Raw genomic sequence first — 24134 nt, forward strand, 5'->3', positions numbered from 1 at the left:
GCTTGCATAACGAGTTCACATCTGTTCTCTCCTCTCGTCTCGAGGGCGCAATACGACGGCATAGATCACGCGGGTCTCTCTGCATTCGTTAGACATGTCAGCTGTTTTTGGTTCATTTCACATTTCGGATTCCTAGACTTCCTAGCATTGACCGAATGAACACAGGTCGTCCCAGAGGTTGTGTGTGAAACAAGTCAAATTGCCCTGTCCCCCCAACGCTCGTACTGATGACCAGGCCCTTGTTCCGTCAACAAGAGCAAAAAGTCGATGGAGTGTAGCCCCCCTTTCCCTCACGCCAGTTCTAAGTGCAAAGGTTTTTTGTTCTCATGTGTCGTTTGGTATGATTGTTTATTGACCGTTGCCCCCGAAAATGCAGAAGTACGAAGATTTCAGAACGAACAAAGACAAGACGATTAGTAGCCGTAGGACTTGAGGGCCTCGGCTGTCTTGTTGTCGACCTTGGCGTTCTTCTTGGCGTCCGACAGTTGTCGTTGCGCCAACTTCTTGCGCTCGTAGTATGCGGCACCCTTGGCCTTGCGGCGCTCCTCCAGACTGCAGGGGAAAAGTCAGTACGTGCGAATTTGTAGACTGGGGGGGATGAACCATACCGCTCAACAACGTCCTGGTACTTCCAGCCAACCTCGTGGCTCAGACGACCGACAGTGCAGTACTTGCGGCCGGGCTGCAGTCTCAGGACACGGAGGGCCTGGGGCACGACCATCTTCTTCTGCTTGTCGTAGGGAGGGGGGACACCCTCGAAGACCTTGAGTCTCTCCAGGGCGGCGGCACCACGAGCGGTCTTGTGGGGGATCATGCCACGGACGGCCTTGTAGAAGATACGCGACGGGGCGCGGAAGTGGAAGGGACCTGGGACGTGTTAGATGACGGCCGTCGTGTGGTCGCCTCCGCTGAGCGCGTGTCCGGGTTCAGATCACAAGCGCTCGGAGGGGGTCGAATTACGTACCACCGCGAGTCGGGTTGTATCGGGTCATCTTGCGCAGGTAGGCATGGTACTTGACTGTAGGGCCACAGCATGTCAGTTGCGGTGCTCATCGGGAAATAACGCGTGCATGTGTGCTCCCGTCGTGTGCCAGGGCTCATCCTCCCACTGCCCCCGGTACGGATAGGAGCACACCTGATGCAGCCAGGAATTTTGAGAGGTTGGGTGCGACGTACGCTTTGCGCGGAAGAACTCGCCGGAGATGTTGAGGGCCTCGGTGCGGACGACGACAATCTTCTGGCCGTTCAGAAGCTGCTTGGCGACGATGGAGGCGAGACGACCGAGGAGGTGACCCTTGCCATCGATGACAACCTGAAGATTGCGGTGGTCAGTGGTGGCTGATCAAGTAAAGAATCCCTGCGTGATAGATGTCCTCCCAATCCCCCGACAGTTTTCGTGGCCACGCCGAATTGGTTGATTGATCGCGATTTCGGGGTCGTTGGTGTTGATGTTGCGTGCCAGATATCCATCACTTCCACAGGCCTCCCCGGGACTCGCGGAAGGCCGTCCATCGTCTCCATCTCGCGGACGCACGCAGGGCGGTGCACGGAATGAGGGAGAGTACTCACAACAGGCTCGAAGGACGACATCTTTTCGGGGAACGGTCAGCGCGGGCTGGACTCGAAAATTGGGAGGTGGGAGAGAAAAGAAGGACGAAGGAAGAGAGAGAGGAAACGGAAGAAATTCAAAGCTCGCGAGGTAAACTCCAGGAATGTGCTCCTCCGAAGTCTTGCTTACCTTGAGAGCTAGGAACGGTGAATTCCTCGCTGGGGGTTGTGCCGTCGGGTTGGTCGTGGATATGTTGATGAGGTCGCAAATCCTCGAGATTCTGTGTGCTGAAAATTAATCGGGCACGCTGGCGGGTGGGTTGTGGTCGGAGGCCGCGCCTTTCCCGATCGAGGATGGTGGGGGAATTGACGAAGCGAAGGGCTGTGGACGCGCTAGGGTTTTCCAAACCTACAAGGCGAAAAAGCCCGCCCGCCCCCGAAGGCTGTAGCATTTTCGAAAACTAAATCAGCCAAAACGCCCCAGCCAACCAGTCAACATGTGGCTGGTGTCTGTGGGGCCCTTCACCGAGCTTGTCCCCCGGCCCGGTCTGTGGCTCACCGCTCACTCCTTACCGTCCACAGTTCGACCAGCGTCGCTGGCTCCCTTGGCTCGACCCCTCGGCTCGACCCTCGCCATCGACTTGGACCTGGTTGACTCTGGAGTTCCATAGGCAGGATTAGCCCTCACAATTGCCCGTCTCCGGGCGCGCTGTGCTCACCTGCGTCGCCTGAATCATACATAGAAAACATGTTGTAGAACAGACACAAGGCCACAGAGACGATGGCACGAGTTGTACGTCCTCTTATCCTCATCACCAGCTCACACTCATCCCACACCATGTATATCGTCGTCATCTCATATCTTTTCACTGTCGCTGGCTATCTGTTCTGTTTCTCTGATTGTGTGGGGTGTGTCTGTGTCTGTGTCTGTGTCTGTGTCTGTGTCTGTCTCTATCTCGAAGCAATCTACAACAGCAGCCTCAAAAGGCCAAGCCGTGATGCGAACCGACGCCCGGATGCTGTACATGCCCGTAGTCCCATCCCTGCAATGACAATATTCCCGAGCCAAGCAAAGGTCGTAACCAGAGATTCCGAGAAATAATGCACGAACATCGTACCATTGCTTCGCCATGCATGCCATATCATGTACCAGGCCCCCGTCCAACAACACATCAACTTAGAAAATGACACAGGCTGGTCGCATTCCGATTTGCGCCTTGCAGAAATAAGTAAGTGGCCCTTCGCCGGGCCCCAAGTCTTTGCCATCCAATTAGTACGACGGCCTCGTTGAGCCCTCTGGAAGGTGCGAGTCGATGCCCTTCAACACGTCGTGAACCATGTTCACCAGCTGCTTTCGCTTGGCCCGGATCTCCGGGTCGCCGCCCGTGTCGACCTCGTCCAGCTTCAACAGCACCTGCTGCATGACCGTCTCGCTCAGCTTGCGGTGCTCGTCCTCGCACTTCTTCTTGTCCTTGGGCGGGTTGGCGCTGAACTCGACGCACAGCGGCAGGAGCTTGGTGTTGAAATGCGACTTGATCGTGTCGAGCTTCTCCAGCGGGCCGTTGGGCACGGCCGGCGACGGTATCCTGCTCGGGTGTCTCGAGTCCTCGTTGGACGAGCCCTTGCCGTCGGCTCCCGGGACGTCGAGAGTCGCCGCGCTGTCGCGAGGGCTTCGGTTCTTCTTCGACTTGCGCTTCTTCTTGTTCTTGCTCTTGCTTGGCTGCTCACCCCGCGGGTCCGGCACAATCACCTCCTCGCTGCTCTCCGAGTCGTCTTCGGAGCTTGCTCCGTCCGGCAGCACGACGAGTATCTCGCTGTTGTTCTTGACGTTGTACTCGCGGATCGGCAGGTCTTGGTCCTTCAGCTGCCGGCCCTTGTATAGCATCTTGATGCGCCGCCTCCGACTTGTGCTGATCTCCATGACTATCCCAACGCGATCCCGCACATCCCGGACGTAGAGTTTGCCGTCCCCTATCGAGTAGGCCGGGAAATGCACCGGGTACGTGATACCCTTGTTCTTGATCAGGAGCACGTCATCCTCGGGTTTTGCGCTGACTGGCGGTTGTCTCCTGGGGTCGTAGGCCCGGCTGGGCGGCTCCAACGTCTGTTCGAGGTCCTCGGATGTGATGTAGCTAAAGTCTTCGTCCGTCACGTGGACTCCGTTGCTGTCTTGATAAGGCGAGAGGCCGTCGCGGCCGGCCCAGCCGCCAACGTAACGAGACATGCCGATGGGGACTGCGAGTGCGGCGCAGGCGAGGGTTGAGTAGACGACAGTGGGGGACAGGCCCTGGGCGGCTAGGTATTCGTGGGATCCGGCAAAGGCTCCGGATATCTGGTCGATGGTGGCGTTGACGTAGGTCGCCAGCGACGGGGGCAGCAGCTGCGTGAGGTTCTGGAAGGCACCAGACGATGCCAAGACTACCTGACTTGAAGCCACCTTGACGGGTTTGGGTATGTCCTCGGATGGAGGACAGACCCGGGCGAGCGGCTGGAGGAGTATTTACGGGGTGCTCAAGGCCAGAGAAGGGGCAAGGAGGGGCACGGCGGACTGTGGAGACAAGGCGGCGGCGACAAGGCGTTCGGTCGACGGACGGGATGAGCAAGCGGGCGGGCGGGCGAATGGTGTGTGGTGAGCGTGAACCGTCGTCAGTGTTGCAGAGTGGGTTGGGTGAGCAGAGGTTTGTCGCGCGACGACGGGCGTGGGGCCGAGCCGTCAATCGTCAATCGTCAACCGTCAATCGTGGTTGGAAGCCGGCGAATGGATGGACCCTGGGAATGCCCCCGAGCGAGAGATCTGCAAACCTAGTTGCTAAGCGACTGTGTGCTGCTGGGACGCGGCCGTTGACGGGTTGCAGCTTTGATGGAGGGGTTTCGCCTTCGATGTGTTGTCAACTGCACGTTCGGTCAGCTACTGCAGCAGAAGCCTTGTTTCATTCGCAGAATAGATCAGGAGACGTTGTCGGGGACCCGGCAGAAAACCCAGAGAGTACCCAAGAAGCCAGCCCGGCAAGGGAGTACAGGGCCGCCTCTGATTGGCTCAATGGCACGCCGACAGTTCCACTACTGTGTAATTCGCAATGGAGACTTCTGCGCGCAGGCGAAAAGCTGACATGGAGAAATGTTCCATGCGGCGAAATGGAGACGGGCCTGACTACACGAATGCTGGGGCCAAGAGAATGTGAGCCGGGGCCCGGCCGTGGAAACGATAGCCTCAACTGACCTTTTCTCTCTGGTTCAGCGGCCCAACCATGAGGTCATGGTCGGCATCAGCAGATACGGCACAGGCTGAACAGGCTCCCCAAGACGGCTAGGATTTACCAGAAAAGAGACGGAACTCGAAGCTTCACTTGCGATCCGGGGACCAATTGGCTGGGAATGCTTCTTGATGCCACGTTCGGCAAGGCGGTGGCAGAATGGATTCTCAAGTAGCAGGGGTTGGCCTGCAAATCTGTTCTGGACCCATCTTCTCGGTCAAGCGTCTGGAGCTCGCCGACAGAGGGTCGTCTTTTCCAGATGACGGAGGACTTTCAGTCGTACCAACAGACGAAACAGTGGTTATACTGCATCCGTACTACACACACTTGATCGTGCTCGAGAGAGAGTCCTAGGGACAGAGACTGATATTGGCGTGTATAGATTGTTGTTTGGGTAGTCAATGAATTCCAACCTCTGACTTACTAGTAGGTCAACTACATCATAAGTCAGTTGGGCGCAGTCCTCCTCTTCCCATCAGTCAGTCACTGCAAGGGTTGAAGGGTTTCAGATGCCAAATGCCGCAGTCCTTATCGCCGATAACCGCGCTCACCCATCTTGCCTTGCGTCATCCCTCGGTCTGCAGCAGAATCAACAGGGAGTCTATTTTTTTCTTTGGGCCCTTGCCCCCGTAAGCTGATGATTTCCTCGGCACATCGAGCCCTGTCCCGCATTAGTTTTCAGACTGTCAATTGATTCCATATTACATATACTTACACAGAAGCAATGGAAGAGACGCATCCGATATACAGTTTAGATTCTCCCCCCGCAAGCCCATGAGAACAGAACTGTAGATTGCCAAAAGGAGATAAAGAGACACAGTGGGTGGATCGGCCACCAGCCTTCGCCCGCACAAGCCGCTCGCGCTATGCCGCCCCCCTGACAAATCGTCTCGGCCGGTGTGGCACCTCTGGCCTCAGCCAGCCTTTCGATCGCATTGCTCCATCCAGATTCCGTGACGTTCGTTGCACATATATTTGCCTGCTGCCCTCCGTCCGACGTAGACCAGACTGCATCCCGCATCTGGCACCCCTAGCTTCATGTTCCTCTTTCGCCGTCTCTTCTCGTCCTCCACAACACCAGAAACCATGTCTGCCGCAAAGGAATTGGCCCAGAAGTACATTGACGAGAATGCCGTCGGTAAGTCTGCACACGATTCTGCTTCCCCTCCAGCGATTGCGCCAGAGTGCGGCGCAATCCGCCCCCCACCCTTGTGTCTCCATGTCTGCCCCTTCTCTATACGCGAGCAACAGTCGCTAATCCACGTCCCTTGCAGCTGTCTTCGAGAAGACTTGGTGCCCCTACTGCCAGGAGACCAAGGCTACACTCAAGGCCTTGAAGGCCAACGTCGAATTCATCCAACTTGACAAGCGGGACGACGGAAGCGCGATCCAGGACGCCCTCGTCGAAATCAGCGGCCAGCGCTCCGTACCCAACATCTTTATCAACAAGAAGCACATCGGTGGTAACAGCGACTTGCAGGAGACGAGGCACAAGGGCAAGCTCGATGACCTGCTCAAGGAGGCCAATGCTCTATGACTAGGTGGCAGTCATGACACAGTAAAGGAGAGGTTGTGAGGCTTGTCCAGCATAAGTGGTGAAACGGGCGCCAGGAACCGAGCCGGCACGAGAAGTCGATACGGGTTATCAGCATTAGAGATTATCAGACTTTTCTTGAACAGGGTCGAGCTGGTGAAACCTGAGCTTAGCATTTGGATATGCAGTTTTCCAAGATAATAGATAGCAGTGAAATACCCGGTCTGTAGATTATGTTCGCTTCAATAGGCTCTGTCTATTTATTGCATTCCTGGGCGGCTCAAACATATATGGTATATTTGACCGGCACAGCACAAGACCCTCTACTGTGGCAGTGTAACCACACTATACTCTATGGGCCCTTGTTGTCAGCTGGAAAGCAATCCACCACTTAGTGACGATAATAATCATATCTGAATGCCGCCATGTGCAACCGACCTTCAAGTCCGTCGAGCACACTTTTTTTAATCTGAGCATGGGATATGAGTCTTTCACAACTAGGGAAGGTCTCGTTCGCATGCTACCACACTTGAGGATGAATATGAGATAATATATACACTATCTAGGGCAGATGCTCTAGTAGATTTTATCTTCGAGATAAACATGTTCAAAGTTACTTACACGTACCACCCATGACCTCAGCATAGACCCCTAGTACATTAGGGCTTACACAATGCCAAAAGCATTCATCAGTACGCCCAATGACGTAGTTTCGTATAGGTAGTTAGTCCAATATACCCCATATAGGTCCTGCTGGTGAAATTATTATAATCCATGGGCTCCCAGTTGCTTGGGGTTCTGCTGCTCGGTAATAAGTGGTGCAACTCGGAGTTCGGGTCATGTACTGACAAGTCTAGGAATATGGTCCTCGAGTAGAGCATTTCACAGCACGTGATGCAAACCGACCTGACTAGGCATGCTCTTTCGGTAAGTGGAAGCAAGGCAAGAACTACACTTACGGCGTCGAGGGCCTGCAGTTGTGAGAGTATGAAGAAGTGATGATAATGTCTCGAAGAAGCCGCCGTGATGGGTTTGTTGAGTCCGAGAAGAGAGGAATGAGTTGTGATTACGCTGTATTTAAACCAGGGCAATGACGTTATCCCAAACCCACAAGGAAGAATGTGTTAAGTGTTATGCGAGAAATAACACTAGATAATCACACAGCGAATGGCAAGATCTACATGCACCAGCTAAAGAGAAGCCTTACAGCGCGCTATATGCTTTTTCGCGCAGGGAGCGTGTGTCGTTCAGTCATTGTCAACGCTGGGCATCAAGTCCTATGGATGCTATGAGGACTGTCTATGGCGGCTTGAGTCTATATATATATATGGACTGGATCCTCAATCATCGAGTTAGCCAGTCGCTCGAATTGATTAAGTGGGAGCTCGTGATTATTCCCCGTTATTGACGGTTTTGTACTTTAGTACGTCGCCGGTCTCCTCTATCCGTGGGCTATACTCTGGAGGTTGTTGGTCCTCCATCCTATGGCTCTCTTGAATTTGGGCGGCAGCCTGCGGTAATGGTGCACTCTGCACAGCAGCCCCCCTCGGCCTAGACCTTGCACAGGAGGAATCAATACAAGCCCAAATGGACACAAAGATGCGATATCCCCTGCAGTACATCAACGCTACGCTCGAGTAGAGAGTTCCCGTCATGGTACTTAATAGATGATACAAGTCACTACTAGAGTGCGCCTATCCGCTTTCCAGGCAAAGTCCTTTTCCGACCCATCTGCCAGACTATAGCCACTAATGGCTAAGAGAAGCAAAGACGGTATTGCGAGGGCAATGATGATGATATCTTCGCAGACAAGACAGCCGGCGTGCATCCGTGGCACCCTGTGTGTCCAGTCTGGAAACCCTACGATGTCATATCCGTCCACGATTAGGCCGGCGACTGCCTGGATGATGACTGAGCACTGTGTCGTAGACGTTATACAACCTTCTGATATGACCTACAGTGATATAGGAAATAAAATAGCTCTTCCTGTCTCCAGACGTCGTATTTTCGTAGATTAGAAACACTAGAAGCGTGATTGGCAGAGCGAATTCCTGGTAGCTCTTGCCGGTCCGCCGAGTCCCGATGTTGTATGCAGGTTGTCAGTGACTGCATATGCAACATCTTTAAACAGCGGTTACCCACTCCCACAGCCGCGCACGTTTCATTGTTGATGATGACCGATTCCAAGTTTACCAAGTAAAGGCGCCAGGCAGCGATGCAAGGTATGCTTCTCTATGCAAGCTGAAGCGATAAACGGCCCAGCTACTACGAGAAAAGTCACTGAAAACGCAATTTCTTTACTGACAAGACAGGGGTCTTCTCTCGCTATCATCAGCTCTCTTCCCAACTCTTCTCTCATCTTCGGCCTATGTGAAGGGTTTACTGTGGAATGCGAAGTCGATTGGGAATGACAGGCCAAAGCATCACCATGAATCCCCCCATTCGAGTCGCCATAATTGGCGGTGGTCTGGCTGGTGCCTCCTTGATACATGCCCTTGTCAAATTTTCCCACCTGAATGTCCACATTTTCGAGGCTGCTCAAGAATTCAAAGAAGCTGGAATGGCATTTGGAATCGCCCGAAATGCACAAGCTGCTCTGGAGCTCATCGGCCCTTCGGCCGCGAAATGCCTTGACGAAGCTGGAGCTGTTCCAATGAGGGGCGTTAGGTTCATGTTGGCGCGAGGAGAAGGAGCAGGAACCATGGCCGATGAGGTCGATGATATAGTCCAGGGGAAGCGTCTCACGAGCATTGTGCACCGCGTTAATTTGCTGGAGGCACTGCTGGCCAACATCCCTCAGGATCGAATGCATGCCTCCAAGAAGCTCCAGACAATAGACCATAATGGCTCGATTACCCTCACCTTCATCGACGGGAGTATCTTTGAATGCGATATTCTTATCGGCGCTGATGGTATTCACAGCACCGTTCGAAAGCTTATCTTGGATGAGAACGATCCGGCAGCTTCTCCTCAAAACAGTGGTGCTTGGTTTCTTATGACTCTCCAACCATTCGAAAAGGCTCAAGCAAGTTTAGGCAAAGAGCATGTGAATATTGAAGATGCGCGCGAGTATGGATGGGCTGGGCACTCAGCCTTTTTGATGCATAACATCTTGAGTAGTGGTCAGCTGGTACAATTCGCCATCGCTTGCAATGACAAGGAAGCTGAGTCTGGGTCTGGCTCACTGAACGAGTGGAAGCGAATCGTACGTGCCGAGGAGATCAAGAGACTTTTTCAAGATTGGCCTCCGCATCTTCAAAACGCTGTCAATGAGGTGAGCAATATGGACTATTTCACTCAAACAATATCACTAGGACAGAAATATTTACCACGTATACAGTTACTTTGCAGTCAGCCTGAGCACGAAGCTTTGTATCTTTGGGACCACCCCAAGGCACGCACCTACGTTTCTGGTCCTATCTGTGTGACTGGTGATGCTGCGCATTCGACGACGCCGTGGCAGGGCTCCGGGGGTGGTATGTCCATTGAGGACAGCCTGATTCTTTCCACCTTACTAGGACACGCGAAGACACCCGCCGAGGCGCTTATAGCTTTAAAGGTTTACGACCGGGTCCGTCAGCCTCGCACCCAGCGTATTGTCGAGTCAAGTCGGGCTACTGGAGATATGTTGACAGGAAATGCCAAACTGGATCCCAAGACAGGAACTTCGTTCATGTCAAGATGGGACTTCATTATCGACATTGATATAGAGAAACATCGCGACGAGGCCTTACAGATGATGGACGCCGAGTTGGGATCACAATGTCCCAAGATCACGACTTGAAGCCTCTGACCCAGAGTATTATTTGGCTCAGTCCAAAGTGTGTCCTCTTGTACAAGGTCCAGGGTATGAGTGATTGAATCGCATGTGTTAACACGAAGTTCCTGCAAATACAACCAGGACTTTTATTTAGAATCAAATTTAATAGTCTTCAAATTGAACAGTAGCTGAGACTTGACTCCTTCCAAAAAAAAAGAAAAAACCGGCGCAATCCACCAATATGCTGCCCCTGGTTGCCCCTGACTGCCCCCTCAATGTTTCTCTGAAAAACACGTGCTTTGGATGCTTAGCTGTCGCAGTGTCCGTGTTGTACGATGTCGTGGGTGTCGCCGTGGCAAGTAATCTTGTAGTTCTTCTGACTGCAGCCGCGGATCACGTCGCCCTTTTCGGTGCAAAGTGACTGCGGCTCGTTGTTACCGTTGCATTCGCAAAGCTTAACTTTGTCGGAGCGGCTGGGGAGCGAGAAGGCAATGTCGCAAGGGCTGTCGGTCAACTGGCTCAGAGTCCGAGTGGCCGGGCACGCCGACTTGCCGTGCTCCCAGATGACCCAGTAGTTCGCCTCACTCGATGTCTGCAGCTGCTGCCCAAATCCAACGCTGGGCACGTTATCACGCTCGAAGAGCGAGTCGCTGACAGGTGAGGCGAAGGCCACGTTGGAGGCCGCGGCCAGGAGAGCGACGATGGCGAAGGTCTGCATTTCGTTTCTGGTGGTTGGAAGAGTTTGGATTATTGAGGAGGGAAGGTTTCAGGGTGGAAGAGATGAAGTGAAAGCCTTGAAAGGGACTGTTGATACAATGTTTGGTGATGAGTTGTGTTTTTGGAGTGCAATGAGACTGACCTCCTTTATGTACTCGACGATGCAATGGACTTGACTCGACTATCATTCTCACAGACCTTTCTCCCAGCTTCTATTATTTCTATATTTATCAAACGAGGCTGTATTATTCTTCCTTTGTCGATCTATATCTGTTGCCTACGGGCTGGTCAGGATCAGCGCATTCCGACGCGGCTCCTGCCCTACTACACGTCGGGTTAAATTTAAGATTTTCATTGGGTCAGTTGAACTGTGCCATGGAAGTAGCCTAGGTAATAACTGAGGAGTTGCAGTACATCTAAATCCGCCCTGTTTGCTACATGGGCGACGGATCCTCACAGGTGGAGGTTATAGGATGTGCATGAAAATCCTTGCTGCGATAGTATGTCAGACCTACCTCCTTGAACCCAGCCGTGTGGCACTGTTTGTCTATCCAAAACAAAACGGAGTACAGATCTTCAAGTGAAGCAACTAAGTAGACATACGTCACAAGGAGTATGCTAATGGTTGCATGCATCGGAGACTATTTGATATCCAAGCTCGAAGCCCAAGTGCTTCTGCGCCACAACAGCCCCACCGCTGGATCCTTCGCTCACGTCCATCGTTAGAGGTTCATTACATAGAATATGTGGGTACGTCGGCATTCGGATGCCCGGCAAGTAATAGAGTATCCCAATCCTGGACCTTATTTCCCATGCTTCCGAACGAGTATGATCGGCATAAATAAACGGTGATTTGCAATACCGTTGATCATTAGCTGAGCCATCGGATCAACTGAATATAGCGCTTTAACAGGCATTGTAGGATTGTATCGTATAATCCACAAGCGCTACACCCCTGCAGCGCTAACTCGCCTGGTAATTCCGGATTTGCCCAGTCCGAACTCGAATGATTTTGTCCCGTGCGCCCAAACAATGCTCATACTAACTTGATGCCGATGGCCGCTGGGGAACCTAACACACTGTTGCTTAGCTATCTCTTTTGCGCAAACGCTACCTGCCACGAACGCAGTTGAAATGAATGAATACTTTCGATACTATCTTAGGATTCACACGCGCTCGGTTATTAACAAGAGACTTGCTAGAATGTGATAGCTTATTATCAATATTCAGAATACGACATTCGCCATTAGTTGACAACAGTAATTGGCAAAGTATATTGGGGCAAAATCATGAATTGAAACTATAGCCCAGTATAATCCATAAAACACAACAAAAAACAGTAAAAGCATCTCCGAAAATCAGTTAGAGTCGCACACTCGGAAGTCTCCCTCTCCACTACCGTCGGTGTTTTTGACAGCATGGGTCATGACGCCGCAGAGCGTCATGTCGCTCTTAACATAAACCACACGCGCCGGTGTCAACACACCCTTGTCGCGCTTCTCGTCCTTGTTGAAAGATTTTCCGTTCTGGAAGACGGGAAATTCGAGCAAGTTCGACTTTTCAGGGTCATCATCCTGCTTCTCGTTGCACCTCGAGTCCGCCCCGTAAAACTTGAGTTGGGTCCCTTTGTGTAGGTGGTCTCCGGGAGTGCCATTTCCAGACATACCGGCGAAGCCATGTGGGAATCTAATATGAGCAATTTAGTGGTTGGGCAGTCGAAAAGATATTGATTTTGGGTCTTTTACCTAGAACTTGTTTTTGTGTTAGTTCCACCATTGGCCACAGCAGCTTTGGCGATATCGTTCGTGATTGTGAACGAGCCTGCATTGGTTGCACAGCGATAGTCTGCAGCCTGTAGAGATAGTTTGTCAAGATAATGCTCCCTTCAAGTTGTCTATATGTTGTCTACTGACCGCAAGGCTGGCGAGGAGAGCAAGTGGCAGGACACTGTTGAACATCATCTTGTCGGTAGTCTGATCTGGCAGAGGCTCCCAAACTGTGGGAAGGGGAAGAAAAAGAAATACAAGAGTTGAAAGTACAATGGAAACGGTTGTGTGAAGCAACATATAACACTGGCTTCATGCTTGCTCTTATACTTCGTTAGACTCCCATGTAGACTTAGGAGCACAAAGTTGTGCAACTTCTCTTGACAATCAACTAGACCTGCATTTGGCCATTCACAGCCCAAAAAGGATCATACTATGAAAAGAAACCATGATAGAACGGGGTCAATCCTTTCAAAGCAAGTGCATTCCAATCTGGGCGGGCACAGCCATCGGCGAGATCAACGATGCTTGTCCCCGGTTGCCTGGAGTGAAGTAGCAGTCAAGCAATAAAATATTGGAATAAATGGAAGGTATCCTTCCAGGATGTTGAGCCTGTTCGTCGATCTCTGGTACGATTGAGTATGTGGTTTGCATTGATCGTCTGTAACAGGGATGGTGGGCAAGCATGGATAGTTTTCTATACATAGGCAATAGACAGGGCGGACGGCTGGAATGTACCGTGCTTAGCGGGAGCTTGGGCGCTGTTGTGGCCTTGCCCTCTATATTGTTCATTAGGATGGGCCGATCTGCAAATCCTTCGGCGATTTGCGGCCGCTTACTCAGGTCCACAAGGCTGAGCTGAAACAACGAACGCCTGCAGAATGCTTGCTTTACTTTACGTCATTCTCGGCGTGCACGGCAATCGCTGGCTTAATAGTAGTTCAGTTCCTGAAGATTTGAAACACTACTACTACCAACGAAATCTTCTGTCAGCACATTCCAATCTCCTCAATCCATTGCTGAACTAACCAGCGTATCCTTCAATACATTCTTCTCGGTCTACAAGCCTTTCCTTCTTATAATTCGGCCTCTCTTCTTCAACCATGTCCTCAATTGACCTTGGACTCTTAGGGCCTGACGATGATGAGAACGAGAAGAAGCTAGCCATCACGTTGCAGGACCTCGTAAACGACAAGACAGATGCCGCATCGGCTGCAAAAGTCGTCGACCTCATTGTCACTGACGATTGCCAAAAAGCCCTTTCTATGTACAACTCAGCCAGCGAGGACGAAAAGACAAATGATTCAGTGCGCGGTCCCGCGCCACAAGGATGGCAACAATACTTGTACGACTGCCTAGCGTCGGCAGCTATGAAGGTGCCAGCATCACATCCAGGCCAAGATCGTCTTGTAAACTTGATGCACGAGCTTGGGCGTCTGCCGAGGCATTTTGTCCCTGCACTTTACTATGACCCTCAGAGGATCGTGGAGAAGGAGATCTGGGTACTAACTCGAGAGAATAACTATGATGGGTTCGGACAGTGGATGTGGGAGCGGCACGAAGGTGAGTATCAACTTTTAACTGACCATGTTATGCAAAGGCTGATTCGGAAGGGTGCAGGCACCTTTGCAGGCTGGCGCCAAGTTGAGACAGATTCCAACGCGGCAGCGGGTTATCTCAACTTTTCTGCCTTCCTCGCACGCCTACTATCAAGTGGCGCAGCCTCTCTCCTTGGTTTGAGTGCTCTTGTATCTCCATTTGCCACACGCAGCATTGCCGCAGCCGCATCTCGCGAACCGCAGAGGTATGAGCCCTACATAGCAGCCGCAGCACAATGGATACTATACGCTGGCGACACGCTATATGAGATGAGCGAAATGAAGGTTCTAGCGATGGTACGGTGGAAGCGAGAGCGTTGGGACAATATCAAGGCCAAGTTTGAGGCTGCAGCTGAGGACGACAGATTCAGTACGGATGCGCGAGAATGGGCGACGAAGGCTGTCCTGTCCATGAAACGTATAGAAGAGCAAGGCGCTGGAGGAAAGAAGGATGTGGTTGCAAGCTATAAATTCCCTCAGCTGGATGAAGATGACGAAGAAGAAGCAGATAAGTGATTAGTCAATTGAACCGTGACTTGTAATACTACGTCATGTTTCCTACGGCTTCTGTATTAGAGTCCATATTCGTCCACTTTGAATAGCTTTCCAGAGAAACCACCCAAGTTCATGTCTATTCTTTCGAATCGTTGCCATCTGGAGAAGGAATGCACGACTTGCGGAGAATGTCTTCCATTTTGATTTAGAATATAGAGAATCGCTGGAGACTGCTCGATCATAGACGCTGAGAGAACGCCAAGACCTCTCAGATGTTGATTGTAGTACGGAGGTTGATGAGTGGTGCCAAATTACTAGGGTGGTTGAAGTGGGGACCTGGGACCCAGGCCTCTGGCAAAAAGTGACGCAGTCAGATTTGACGAAAATGGGAGTTATCAGCAATGAAATCCTCATACTCTGCAATAAATAAACTGAAAATATTTCTGCGACATTCAGTTCTGACGTTTGGACATGAGTTGGAGTGTTTAGTGATATTAATGGTCATGATAGACTTTCTATCTCGGTTGTCCAGTTGCAGATCGCTTACCAGACCAGTTTGACCTGCATCTCCAAGGTTTCATTAAGCGCCCATACATGCAGGCTATGTCACGCCGTAATTAGGCATCTAGGCGCGTTGGAGCTGTGGCCACATGGAATTACTACACCGAGTATTAGATTAAAATTAGATTTACCCTATCACGAAGGGACGACCAGAATTGTGGCATGTTTTGTGCAGTGTCGCTTGCATCTGCAAGCTGCCACAGCTGTGACAGCCAGGGTTTGGAGCCCGAAAAGTCCAAATCGGCGCAAGCATGTGGCACTGCATAGACGCAGTAAAGCTACATAGCCAGTCGCATATCTGCACGGATTGATGTTCGAGGCTGTATTCTACACCCTTCCATAAAGCCCAATCACGAAGTCTATACTACGCCCTGAATGATAGCGCTATGAAGTACATCCGCCGCATTTTCGGGGCGGCCGATAAGCTACGTAGTTGTCGGAGTTGTCGGGAATGGGTGCATGCAAGAACAACAGAAGACTACTTTCTTATCAAGAACGTACTCCTTACTGACCTCTACCAAGCATCCTCCAAAGGATGTCCTATCTGCAGTACAATTTTCCGCGGACTTGATCTAAATCTTCAATTACGGCGGGAGAACCTCTTGGCTTGGGGTCTAGTCATTGAAGGTTCCAGGAGGAAACCGCTGGATGTTTCCTTGCGCCGAGCTAATGAACGATACGGACTTCAAGACAAAGCTGTTGAATTTTTCGTTGAGGAAGGTGCGTGACCTTGCCACTGTGTCGGAATGCTCTACGTAAACTAACTCATGCAATTGAAGGTGAACAAGGATTGGTCTCGCTGTTTGGATCCGGGAATCCAGTGCCCGAGTTTGATGGATCAGATGTTGCCATAAAAACAATAAAAGGCTGGATACAGACTTGTTGCAAGACGCACCCGCCGTGTGTTGGCCCTGATAAAGCGATACTTCCACACAGGGTTTTGGACATAAAACCTACTGATAGTGAGGCAGAGATAATATTGTTGGAGTCAAACAACATGATTGCGACCTACATTGCATTAAGTCATTGCTGGGGGGATAAAGATATTATCACCACAACAAGAGCGACAATCGAACAACGGAAGAAAGGCATCGCAATAGCTGACTTGTCAAATACCTTTCGGGATGCTGTATTTCTGTGTCGTCAGTTGGACGTACGATACCTGTGGATCGACTCACTCTGCATTATTCAGGACGATTTTCAGGATTGGGAAACCGAGTCCTCCAAAATGGCGTCTGTATATGGTAACGCGTTTCTAACGGTCGCCGCCACTCAATCATTCGACGGCTCCGGAGGTTGTTTCTCCTATCGACAACCCACTTACAAAATTCATTCAACGATAGAGGGGTCTCAATGTACAGTCTCGGCCCGGAGAAAGCGCCAGCATATCCCCTGGAAAACCAGCTTGAACGAATATCTCGATCACTCTCACGAGTTCCCACTCTTGATGCGATGCTGGTGTTACCAAGAGCAAATACTTGGCAGGCGAATACTCCATTTTGCTAAGGATGAGATGATTTGGGACTGCAGAAGTGGACTCACATGTGAATGTGGTGGGTTGTCAGAATACGTTAGCACGAAGAAAGGATACAGCGAAGTACTTTGCAACAAGGTCGACGAGGAATCTTTGACGTTCGCTGATGGTCCCCAGGATCTTTGGCGGATCATGGTTTGGGAGTATACTCAAAAAGAGCTCACATATCAACCGGATCTACTACCTGCCATATCAGGCATTGCCCGGCAGTTTTCAGATTCAGGACTAGGACGTTACTTAGGTGGCCTCTGGGAGACCACCCTAATACTCGATCTACTTTGGGTCTCTCGAGGTAATACGTCCATTAAGCCACAGTCGATGAACCGACGTGCGGTCGACTACATTGCGCCTACTTGGTCATGGGCATCTGTCATCGGGAGTATTTCATACGACTTCCACTTGAAGTACTACCGTATTGAAAACCGGGTGGTCGATGTTTTATCTGCAAATTGTACCCCGAAGGGCAGAGATGAGTTTGGTCGCGTTAAGGATGGCCGTCTCGTGCTGAAAGCGCCACTTGTGCAGGCAGAGTTTTCAATGGACCCATGGCCAGTCCTACTTAGGAATGGGTTGTCGATAGACGTCCACATCGATACAGCGCAAGACTTTGTGGAGCACCTTGGAAGTCAGGTCATGTGTGTTCGCTTTATGACCTTCTTCTATGACGATGGGGGGGTTGATCATCGAAACAAAACGGTTGGGCTGGTTGTCGTCCCTTCCGGAAAAGATTCCACCACTTATAAAAGAGTCGGGACTTTCACCTGGAGTCACGACGAGTTTTGGGCGGGTGAGGAGGTCATGCAAATTGATATCATTTGATGACTGAACATAACGTAGTGTGCACGAACTATGCAAATCATTAAGAAAATACAAGGGAGTTACAAAAAATGAAACTTCCATAGAAATATGGTTACTGATGGTCCTGCGGTGCGAGCCGTACTTAATGTCTCAGTCTGATGTGTAAATCTTCAACGTTACAATTATAAGCCGGACATCTTACGTGGCTATATATCAACCTAAAAGTACCTCGAACATGCGCTATGAATTATCTATTACTCCTTTCCCGCTATTTATCATTATTCTCCGGGCGGCCTGTGAAGAAGCCCGTGTACGTCTCGACGTGGGTAGCGACAGCGGTGCCGTTGCTGGCGTAGGTGGGCGTGACGGGGACGGCGCCGTCGGCGACGGCCAGGCCGGCCAGGACGCGGCGGAACAGCTCGAGCGACGCGAGGGGCTGGTAGTAGGGCACCTCGTGGCCAGCCTCGTAGACGCGCGTGAAGCTGAAGTTGCCGTACTGCCGCGACTCGCCGTACTCGACGCCGTCGACCACGAACGGCGCGTACCCCGCCGCCCGGAACTCGGCCGCGTGCGTGTAGTTCACCTCGAGCGACACGGCCTCGCCGCCGTACCAGTTGCAGATGTAGTCCTACGTGGGGTCTGAGTGTCAGTGTGATGGGTCATCTCGCTTAGGGGAGAGCGAAGTGTAACTCACAGCGTCTCCGTAGATCAGCGCGACCCGTACGTCTTTGTTCAGCAGATCTTGCAGATCCTGCAGGAAGGTAGGGTAGGCCCAATCACCGCTGTAGTCGAAACCAACCCAAATCTCACTGCTGCTGCCCGTATAGTTGACTCGGACACCGAGGGCGTCCTGGGCCTCGGCGGTGTTGAGCCAATCGTACCAGTGGCTGGGCGGCAGGTCCGCAGAGGCATTGGCTCGGATGTCGTAGTTGCTGCTCTGGGCGAGGGCCTCGTACGGACCCTCGACAAAGCTTCGGCAGATAGCCTGGGCCTGAGAGCAGGTGGCGACACCATCTGGCGTGGAGAGGTCTGCGGCGGCGCAGGCGTCGAGGTAGGATTCGCAGCCAAAGTACGGGAAGGTGTTGGCCGTCTTGGCGAAGTTGTACATGCTCTCGTTGATCGCTTGGATGCCGTACGTGTTGTTGTAGGCGAACTCGGGGTAGTACTTCATCTGGATCCTGGAGTTGATGATGCCATTGATGATCCCCAACGTGTGCATCTCGAGGGCGACACCAGGGGCTTCGCCGCTCTTGATGAGCTCGTTCTGCTCGTAGAAGTGATTGAAAAAGGCCGGACCGTAATGACCACCATAGCTTTCGGTCCAAAGGTTGAAGCTTCTGGATTCAATCTTCTCGTCCAAGACCGGCAGGTTCTGGATGAAGGCCTGCAGAACCTCCCAGGTGCCCACCGCCGCCAATGCGGTAGTGTCATACCGGTAGGGGTCGACATGACTGTAGCGACCGTCTGGCTTGGACGAGTTTTGAGGAAACCCGGTCGTCTCGTTCACAACGCCAACAACTTCTTCTGCGTAGGAGAACCCGACTCCTATCGGCTGTGACAGGAACAAGAGGTTGCTGACTTCGCTCCAGGAGTAAGGGTTCACCTTTGTGATGTTTTCATGTGTCACGTTACATGGGCCCAGTTCTGATCGCGTATAAGCTTCGAAATGGGAGAAGGAATGTGAAGCACTCATACCTTCAAACAATCCTATCAGTGAGTCCGAACCTGGTCCGCCATTGAGCCACAGTGTTATAGGGGCTTCATTAGGATTGTGTCTTCAACAAGTTAGCCGGGAGTGGTCTTGATCTAGATCGATTGTCAACGTGCCTTGCTTCAAAGAACCAGAAGAACATGTGTGTCTCAGCATCGAGGTCGACATAGCCCGAGTACGAGTTAACACCTGGCGTCGTCTCACAGACCCCTTGCTTCCCGGGCTCCTTATAACGGATTGTCACATTGTTCGGCGACGTGATCGTCTGGACGCCCGTAGCGTCAGCCGGCACTTGCTTCCGGACAAGTTTCTCAACATACTCCGGCACGGCACTTGATGAAGCTGTGCCGAGGAGTAGTGATGCGCCCACGAACGCTACAGAGCCCCTGGTGAACCACATGCTGATCTCGGTACCTTGCGAGATCGGTTGCGAGTCCTGAATACAGCAACCAACACTGGGAAATTCGAAAAAGCGCAAGACTGGTTTCAGGAAAGCCTAACGGCACCTGTATTTATAGTTAAAAGGCGCATGTCAGAGCGCGATACCGTGCCGCAGGATCACCGTCCCTGGAACTAGTCATGACTGCCTAATACCTTGTTGTCCTACTCCTCCTCCTCTCCCTCACCATCAGGCCACGCCCCGCCTGTTGCCGCTGAGATCGTCAACGACAGTCAGCAGCGTGCTGAAGAGAGCGTGCATATCCATGACGAGCGACATGGATGGGGCCTGCCTGTTCGGGGCTAGCAGTCGCGACGAGCAACCTTATCCTAGCTGCGCGGGCGAACCGCAGTGAGTCGTGGCACTTCTGATCCGGCCACCCGCCTCGTATGCGAGCGTGGCAGACAATTGGGCGGAATGAGTGCGCTGTCCCCGGGTTGGCCGGCGGGTTTCTTCAGCGATAAGTTAATATAAACCGGACGAACCCCCCAGCGACTTCCCAGTACGACCCCGCTTGCTGCACCCTTGCGGCCCGGCTCCTTGGCGAGGGCATTGGGCGAAAGCTTGATTGCAAGCTTGTTTTCTCATCCTCCGGCCTAGGTCGGGAGCCTACTTACCGTATGGTGCCATCCTGTTGTTATAGGTTAACTTTTTGCACGTTTCATGTCAACTTCTTCCTTCTCATAACATTTGTTGTAGGACAATATAGCCACCGTGGCACCGGGTGGGACGTCCCGGATTCGATGGCTCAATGGCCCGGGCTGCTGCATGGCAGCTGGGTAGGTCAGTAAGCCGGCGTTCGGTGGCGACATCTGCAGCCATCGTGCGTCGTTACTCCTCACGTATGAGGGGCTACCGGACGAAATACTCTCCGTCGATAAGACCCCCTGGCCAGGAGAGATGTTAAGATAATCATGCCAACGCGGCATTCGTAAGCTGGGGGTTCTACGTATCGGTTGTTGAAATCGGGGGCCATCGGCGTTAGCTAGTCCCCATCTTGGTTCCAACTGCAACTCACCTTACCCAGCACTAAAAAAGCGTGGGGTCGAAGACCACCTTGGAGGACACTTGAATCTAAGTCACTTGGAGGGTTCTGATCTTGCGACTACTATGGTTGAACATTATTGATGCGCATCCGATTCAATTGCCTTGAGTCATGTTGTACACCTTTGAAGAGCGACGTATATCCTAGACAAGGTGGGCAATGTTTTGAATTCCCCTCAAGCGGCAGGGATTTGCTACGCCGCTGGCGTTTCTTCCCAGAAAGGATCATCCGAGACTATCGTCGGGCTGACAGGTTCCAAATCTGCCTGCACTGTGCCGCCGCTTGCATGCTGAAGCCAGAAGAGCAGCAAGGCCTGTTTCCTAAGAGGACCAAACAGTCTCTAGATAGATCCTCCAAGCTGCAATGCGGCACATGCTCGGTAAGGCGAAGGCCGCGCCCTCCATGTCATGGCAGATTTCAAGGCCGGAACTGCTCCATATGAGAACAGTCACGTTTCGGCAATATCCACAGATCCACTGAGCGCCTTCGGTGCAAGTCTTGCGTGTCTATACTGTCTCCTTCATATCTACCCAACTGCTTTCCTTCCAAGAGTATAGCAATCGGTTCACCGTCGCAAGCCGCACCGACCCCATGTTGATACATTTTCTTCGAAGAGTCAAGTAACAACTACGGCCGACCCCACCAGTTCATCTCATGTGATGGTAGACGTCCCGAAACTCCAACGGGACTTCCGGTCGCACCGAATATGCACGGTACTAGTATCCTGGCAGCCGCGAGGTCGTCTTAACGACCAGCAGAATCATGCAGGTGATCAGTATCGGAGATCCTGGGGTACGAGTCATGGAGGTTGGGATATAGCTTGCGACTTATAGATCTGGGCTTACGTGAGCAGGGGGCTGTTGTGGGACAAGAGGTCTAGAAATGTATTTGTTCGCTTGGAGCGCCTTCAGCCACGAGATGGATGATGGATAACGTCTGGAGAGCTGGAAGATCCTCGGTGGACATTGTCCCGCGGCAGGACGGGTCAGAGTTGAGTCGCCATAGCTAGATGTACATGCTGTCCTTCCAATTTCCCTTCCATTTTCCATGTAGTATACATAATCTGATGGTCTCTCAAATCCTATGATACATGTCTCTGAATCGGCAGAGCTAGCCCAGACCTACACGGGGGCTGCTCAGTACCGGTGCGTGATCTAAGTTGGTCTACACAACCTGTGCAGCCACAGTGCCCACGGGGCGCTCGACAAACTCCATGATGCCCTGGACGATATTCTGTCTGGCGGGCTCGCTGGCAACGTTCTTCCCAGCAAGATAGTTCAGCCACAGAGCCCTGCTAACCCTCTCGTCGTCGACCCGGCCAAGAGTGGCCAGCGACTTCTCGTCCTTGGAGTCCTTGGACTTCTTGCCGTCATCGAATATGAGGTTGAATCTGCCCTTGTCATCACGAACCATGATGAGTTCCGACTTTTGCGGGAGTTTGCCTCGGGTGAAGAGCGCCTTGAATTCCTTCACTGACTGCCCGAAGGACTCGTCGTTGTATTCGGCCTTGTTCTCTTGCGATCGGGCCGTGATGGCCCTGACAAAGCCATCGCGGAGATGGGGAAAGTCGGTGTTGCGGACGGGAACAATGCGGAAAGCGCTTCTTGGCTTGACATTGCAGAGGATGTCCAACCATAGCTTCTCGCCCTCTACAGGGTCTAACAGCCGCTTCTTCAAGTCGTCCCGTTCACTGGGCACCAGGGTCGTGGCGATGGGGTTGACCTCCTTGACCAGCTTGTGCTGAATGGCCGCGATGTCCTGCGTCGCAATGTAGTATCCCACGACGTATACCTCGAATCCCATCAACATAAAGCCCACGGACCGAGTGCCCACTCCGACCAGCGTATATTCCACGCCGTTGACGACCTGCTGGCGATCTCCCGCGCCAATGTTCAAGTCCAGGGTTCGGGGGAACCACTCGACGGTCTTGTTGCCTGTCGGGACGATTTCTCTGCCATCCTGATCGTGCACGACTGTCTTGCGGGTAGATCCGGCTTCGGTCAGGAACGGGTCCACGTTACTCGGCAGACCCGAGTCGAATTTCTTGGGCTTGTCGATCTCCTTCTTCAGTAGATAGGCTGTGTAGATGAAGGCAATGACTCCAGCAGCAGCACCGGCCGCGAGGAAGTTCCGTCGCCGGACGTGGTAGTCGTACGAGGTGGTGCGCATGCGGTCGAGGTTGAGATTTTCGACGGCGCGGTGCGAGGAATTCGCGCGGCGGACAAATGTCCTCGCCTGCTGCTTCTGATGGTTCTGCGTCGCATTGAGGCATTGGAAGCGCGTGGCTCTCGGTGGCTGGCGCAGCGAGCGCAGCACGGCGTCCGGGCGGACGAGAGGTCGCGACGGCCTCATGGTGGATCGGTGGGAACGGAGGGGTTGAGTGCGGTTATTGCGTGGCCATGGGAGAGGGCACAGCTGCGATGCGCTCAACAATGAATAGAGACGTAGTTGTTTGCCGGTGAAAAGCAGTGAAGCTCATCTGTCGCTGTACAGGGCTAGACAGATGTCTGTGGCATATCGTCATCAGCGGACGAGCCGCCCATTCCGCTTTGGTGGTTAGCGTGCTCAAGGTGCTGGAATCCCGAGTTCAACCGCGCGCCGGGCCGCCCAGAGCCGCCAGCTTGCTGGATGCCGGCCTACAGCATGGGACCCCAGCTGGAGAGGGCGTTAGGCGCTAGGTGCTGGACGCTGGACGCTGGGCGCTGGACGCTGGGCGCTGGGCTGCTGGGTTTTCCCCCCTCAGCCATCCCTGCAGGCTTTCTTGGCTTTATCTGATGACGGGCTTGACGGGGCCGTAGGGTGGCAGGGGTCCGGCCGATTGGAAGTGTGATCTCGATAATGAGTGGTCGAAACCTTGCTCAAGCGCCGGACACCATCACACGCAGGCTGTTAGCAAGGAGAATAAATAGAAATCTAGATGCATCTAGGGGGAGCTCTTGTGTTGCAGCACCAAATGTTGACTTGCCATGGCCCATCCAGAAGCTGCAGACAGACACGGGTGCTCCTGTTTCCACGGTGATTCACAGAGGTAGTCACCCCGCATGTCGAGTGTGGAAGCAACCTTGGAAGGCAGTGGGGAGGAGAGGGCAAAGGGCCTCCGTCGAAGGCTGTCGTCCGTACCTTTGTACGGAGTAGGGAGCACGAAGGTAGGGGTTCTCGCGGAGAATGACCAGTCCAGTGTTGGGCAGCACTGGGACGCCGTGGCAGCCGTCGGTCCAATGTCCATCCTGCCACAGCTCTCCTTCCATGCATTGGGGGAGCGTCCTTTCGGCGAGACCACGTTCCGCATGCATGTCTCAATGGATATGCAACTACGAAGCTATTCTGGGGTCACGTCAACTCATCTATCGACTTCAAAGTTGTCGACACAGAAA

At 52.5% G+C, this 24134-nt stretch overlaps 9 protein-coding genes across 9 annotated transcripts; 3 read left to right on the forward strand and 6 right to left on the reverse strand.

The window, feature by feature from the left end:
* Window positions 1-413: 413 nt before the first annotated feature.
* On the reverse strand, window positions 414-1590 carry JN550_005520 (uncharacterized protein; the record flags this gene model as incomplete). Its single annotated transcript, XM_049317156.1, has 5 exons — window positions 414-552; window positions 609-867; window positions 965-1018; window positions 1177-1312; window positions 1570-1590. 5 exons carry the CDS (start codon window positions 1588-1590, stop codon window positions 414-416), a joined length of 609 nt encoding a protein of 202 aa, XP_049172533.1.
* A 1228-nt stretch (window positions 1591-2818) lies between these two features.
* JN550_005521 (uncharacterized protein) lies at window positions 2819-4798 on the reverse strand (the record flags this gene model as incomplete). The annotated part of the gene is made up of 2 exons (XM_049317157.1): window positions 2819-4036; window positions 4769-4798. The coding sequence occupies 2 exons, from the start codon at window positions 4796-4798 to the stop codon at window positions 2819-2821; spliced, it is 1248 nt and encodes a 415-aa protein (XP_049172534.1).
* Window positions 4799-5888: 1090 nt separating this feature from the next.
* JN550_005522 (uncharacterized protein) lies at window positions 5889-6339 on the forward strand (the record flags this gene model as incomplete). The annotated part of the gene is made up of 2 exons (XM_049317158.1): window positions 5889-5940; window positions 6077-6339. The coding sequence occupies 2 exons, from the start codon at window positions 5889-5891 to the stop codon at window positions 6337-6339; spliced, it is 315 nt and encodes a 104-aa protein (XP_049172535.1).
* Window positions 6340-8764: 2425 nt separating this feature from the next.
* On the forward strand, window positions 8765-10120 carry JN550_005523 (uncharacterized protein; the record flags this gene model as incomplete). The annotated part of the gene is made up of 2 exons (XM_049317160.1): window positions 8765-9610; window positions 9677-10120. 2 exons carry the CDS (start codon window positions 8765-8767, stop codon window positions 10118-10120), a joined length of 1290 nt encoding a protein of 429 aa, XP_049172536.1.
* Window positions 10121-10403: 283 nt separating this feature from the next.
* On the reverse strand, window positions 10404-10814 carry JN550_005524 (uncharacterized protein; the record flags this gene model as incomplete). Its single annotated transcript, XM_049317161.1, has 1 exon — window positions 10404-10814. One exon carries the CDS (start codon window positions 10812-10814, stop codon window positions 10404-10406), a length of 411 nt encoding a protein of 136 aa, XP_049172537.1.
* A 1357-nt stretch (window positions 10815-12171) lies between these two features.
* JN550_005525 (uncharacterized protein) lies at window positions 12172-12774 on the reverse strand (the record flags this gene model as incomplete). Its single annotated transcript, XM_049317162.1, has 3 exons — window positions 12172-12499; window positions 12559-12665; window positions 12727-12774. 3 exons carry the CDS (start codon window positions 12772-12774, stop codon window positions 12172-12174), a joined length of 483 nt encoding a protein of 160 aa, XP_049172538.1.
* Window positions 12775-13682: 908 nt separating this feature from the next.
* Window positions 13683-14693, forward strand: JN550_005526 (uncharacterized protein; the record flags this gene model as incomplete). The annotated part of the gene is made up of 1 exon (XM_049317163.1): window positions 13683-14693. The coding sequence occupies one exon, from the start codon at window positions 13683-13685 to the stop codon at window positions 14691-14693; it is 1011 nt and encodes a 336-aa protein (XP_049172539.1).
* A 3140-nt stretch (window positions 14694-17833) lies between these two features.
* JN550_005527 (uncharacterized protein) lies at window positions 17834-19676 on the reverse strand (the record flags this gene model as incomplete). The annotated part of the gene is made up of 4 exons (XM_049317164.1): window positions 17834-18193; window positions 18260-19209; window positions 19261-19340; window positions 19417-19676. The coding sequence occupies 4 exons, from the start codon at window positions 19674-19676 to the stop codon at window positions 17834-17836; spliced, it is 1650 nt and encodes a 549-aa protein (XP_049172540.1).
* Window positions 19677-21924: 2248 nt separating this feature from the next.
* JN550_005528 (uncharacterized protein) lies at window positions 21925-23112 on the reverse strand (the record flags this gene model as incomplete). The annotated part of the gene is made up of 1 exon (XM_049317165.1): window positions 21925-23112. One exon carries the CDS (start codon window positions 23110-23112, stop codon window positions 21925-21927), a length of 1188 nt encoding a protein of 395 aa, XP_049172541.1.
* Window positions 23113-24134: the final 1022 nt, after the last annotated feature.

Source organism: Neoarthrinium moseri, assembly GCF_022829205.1.
Source record: "Neoarthrinium moseri strain CBS 164.80 chromosome Unknown scaffold17_Wmoseri_CBS_16480, whole genome shotgun sequence".
In the NCBI taxonomy this organism is placed as follows: Eukaryota; Fungi; Ascomycota; class Sordariomycetes; order Amphisphaeriales; family Apiosporaceae; genus Neoarthrinium; species Neoarthrinium moseri.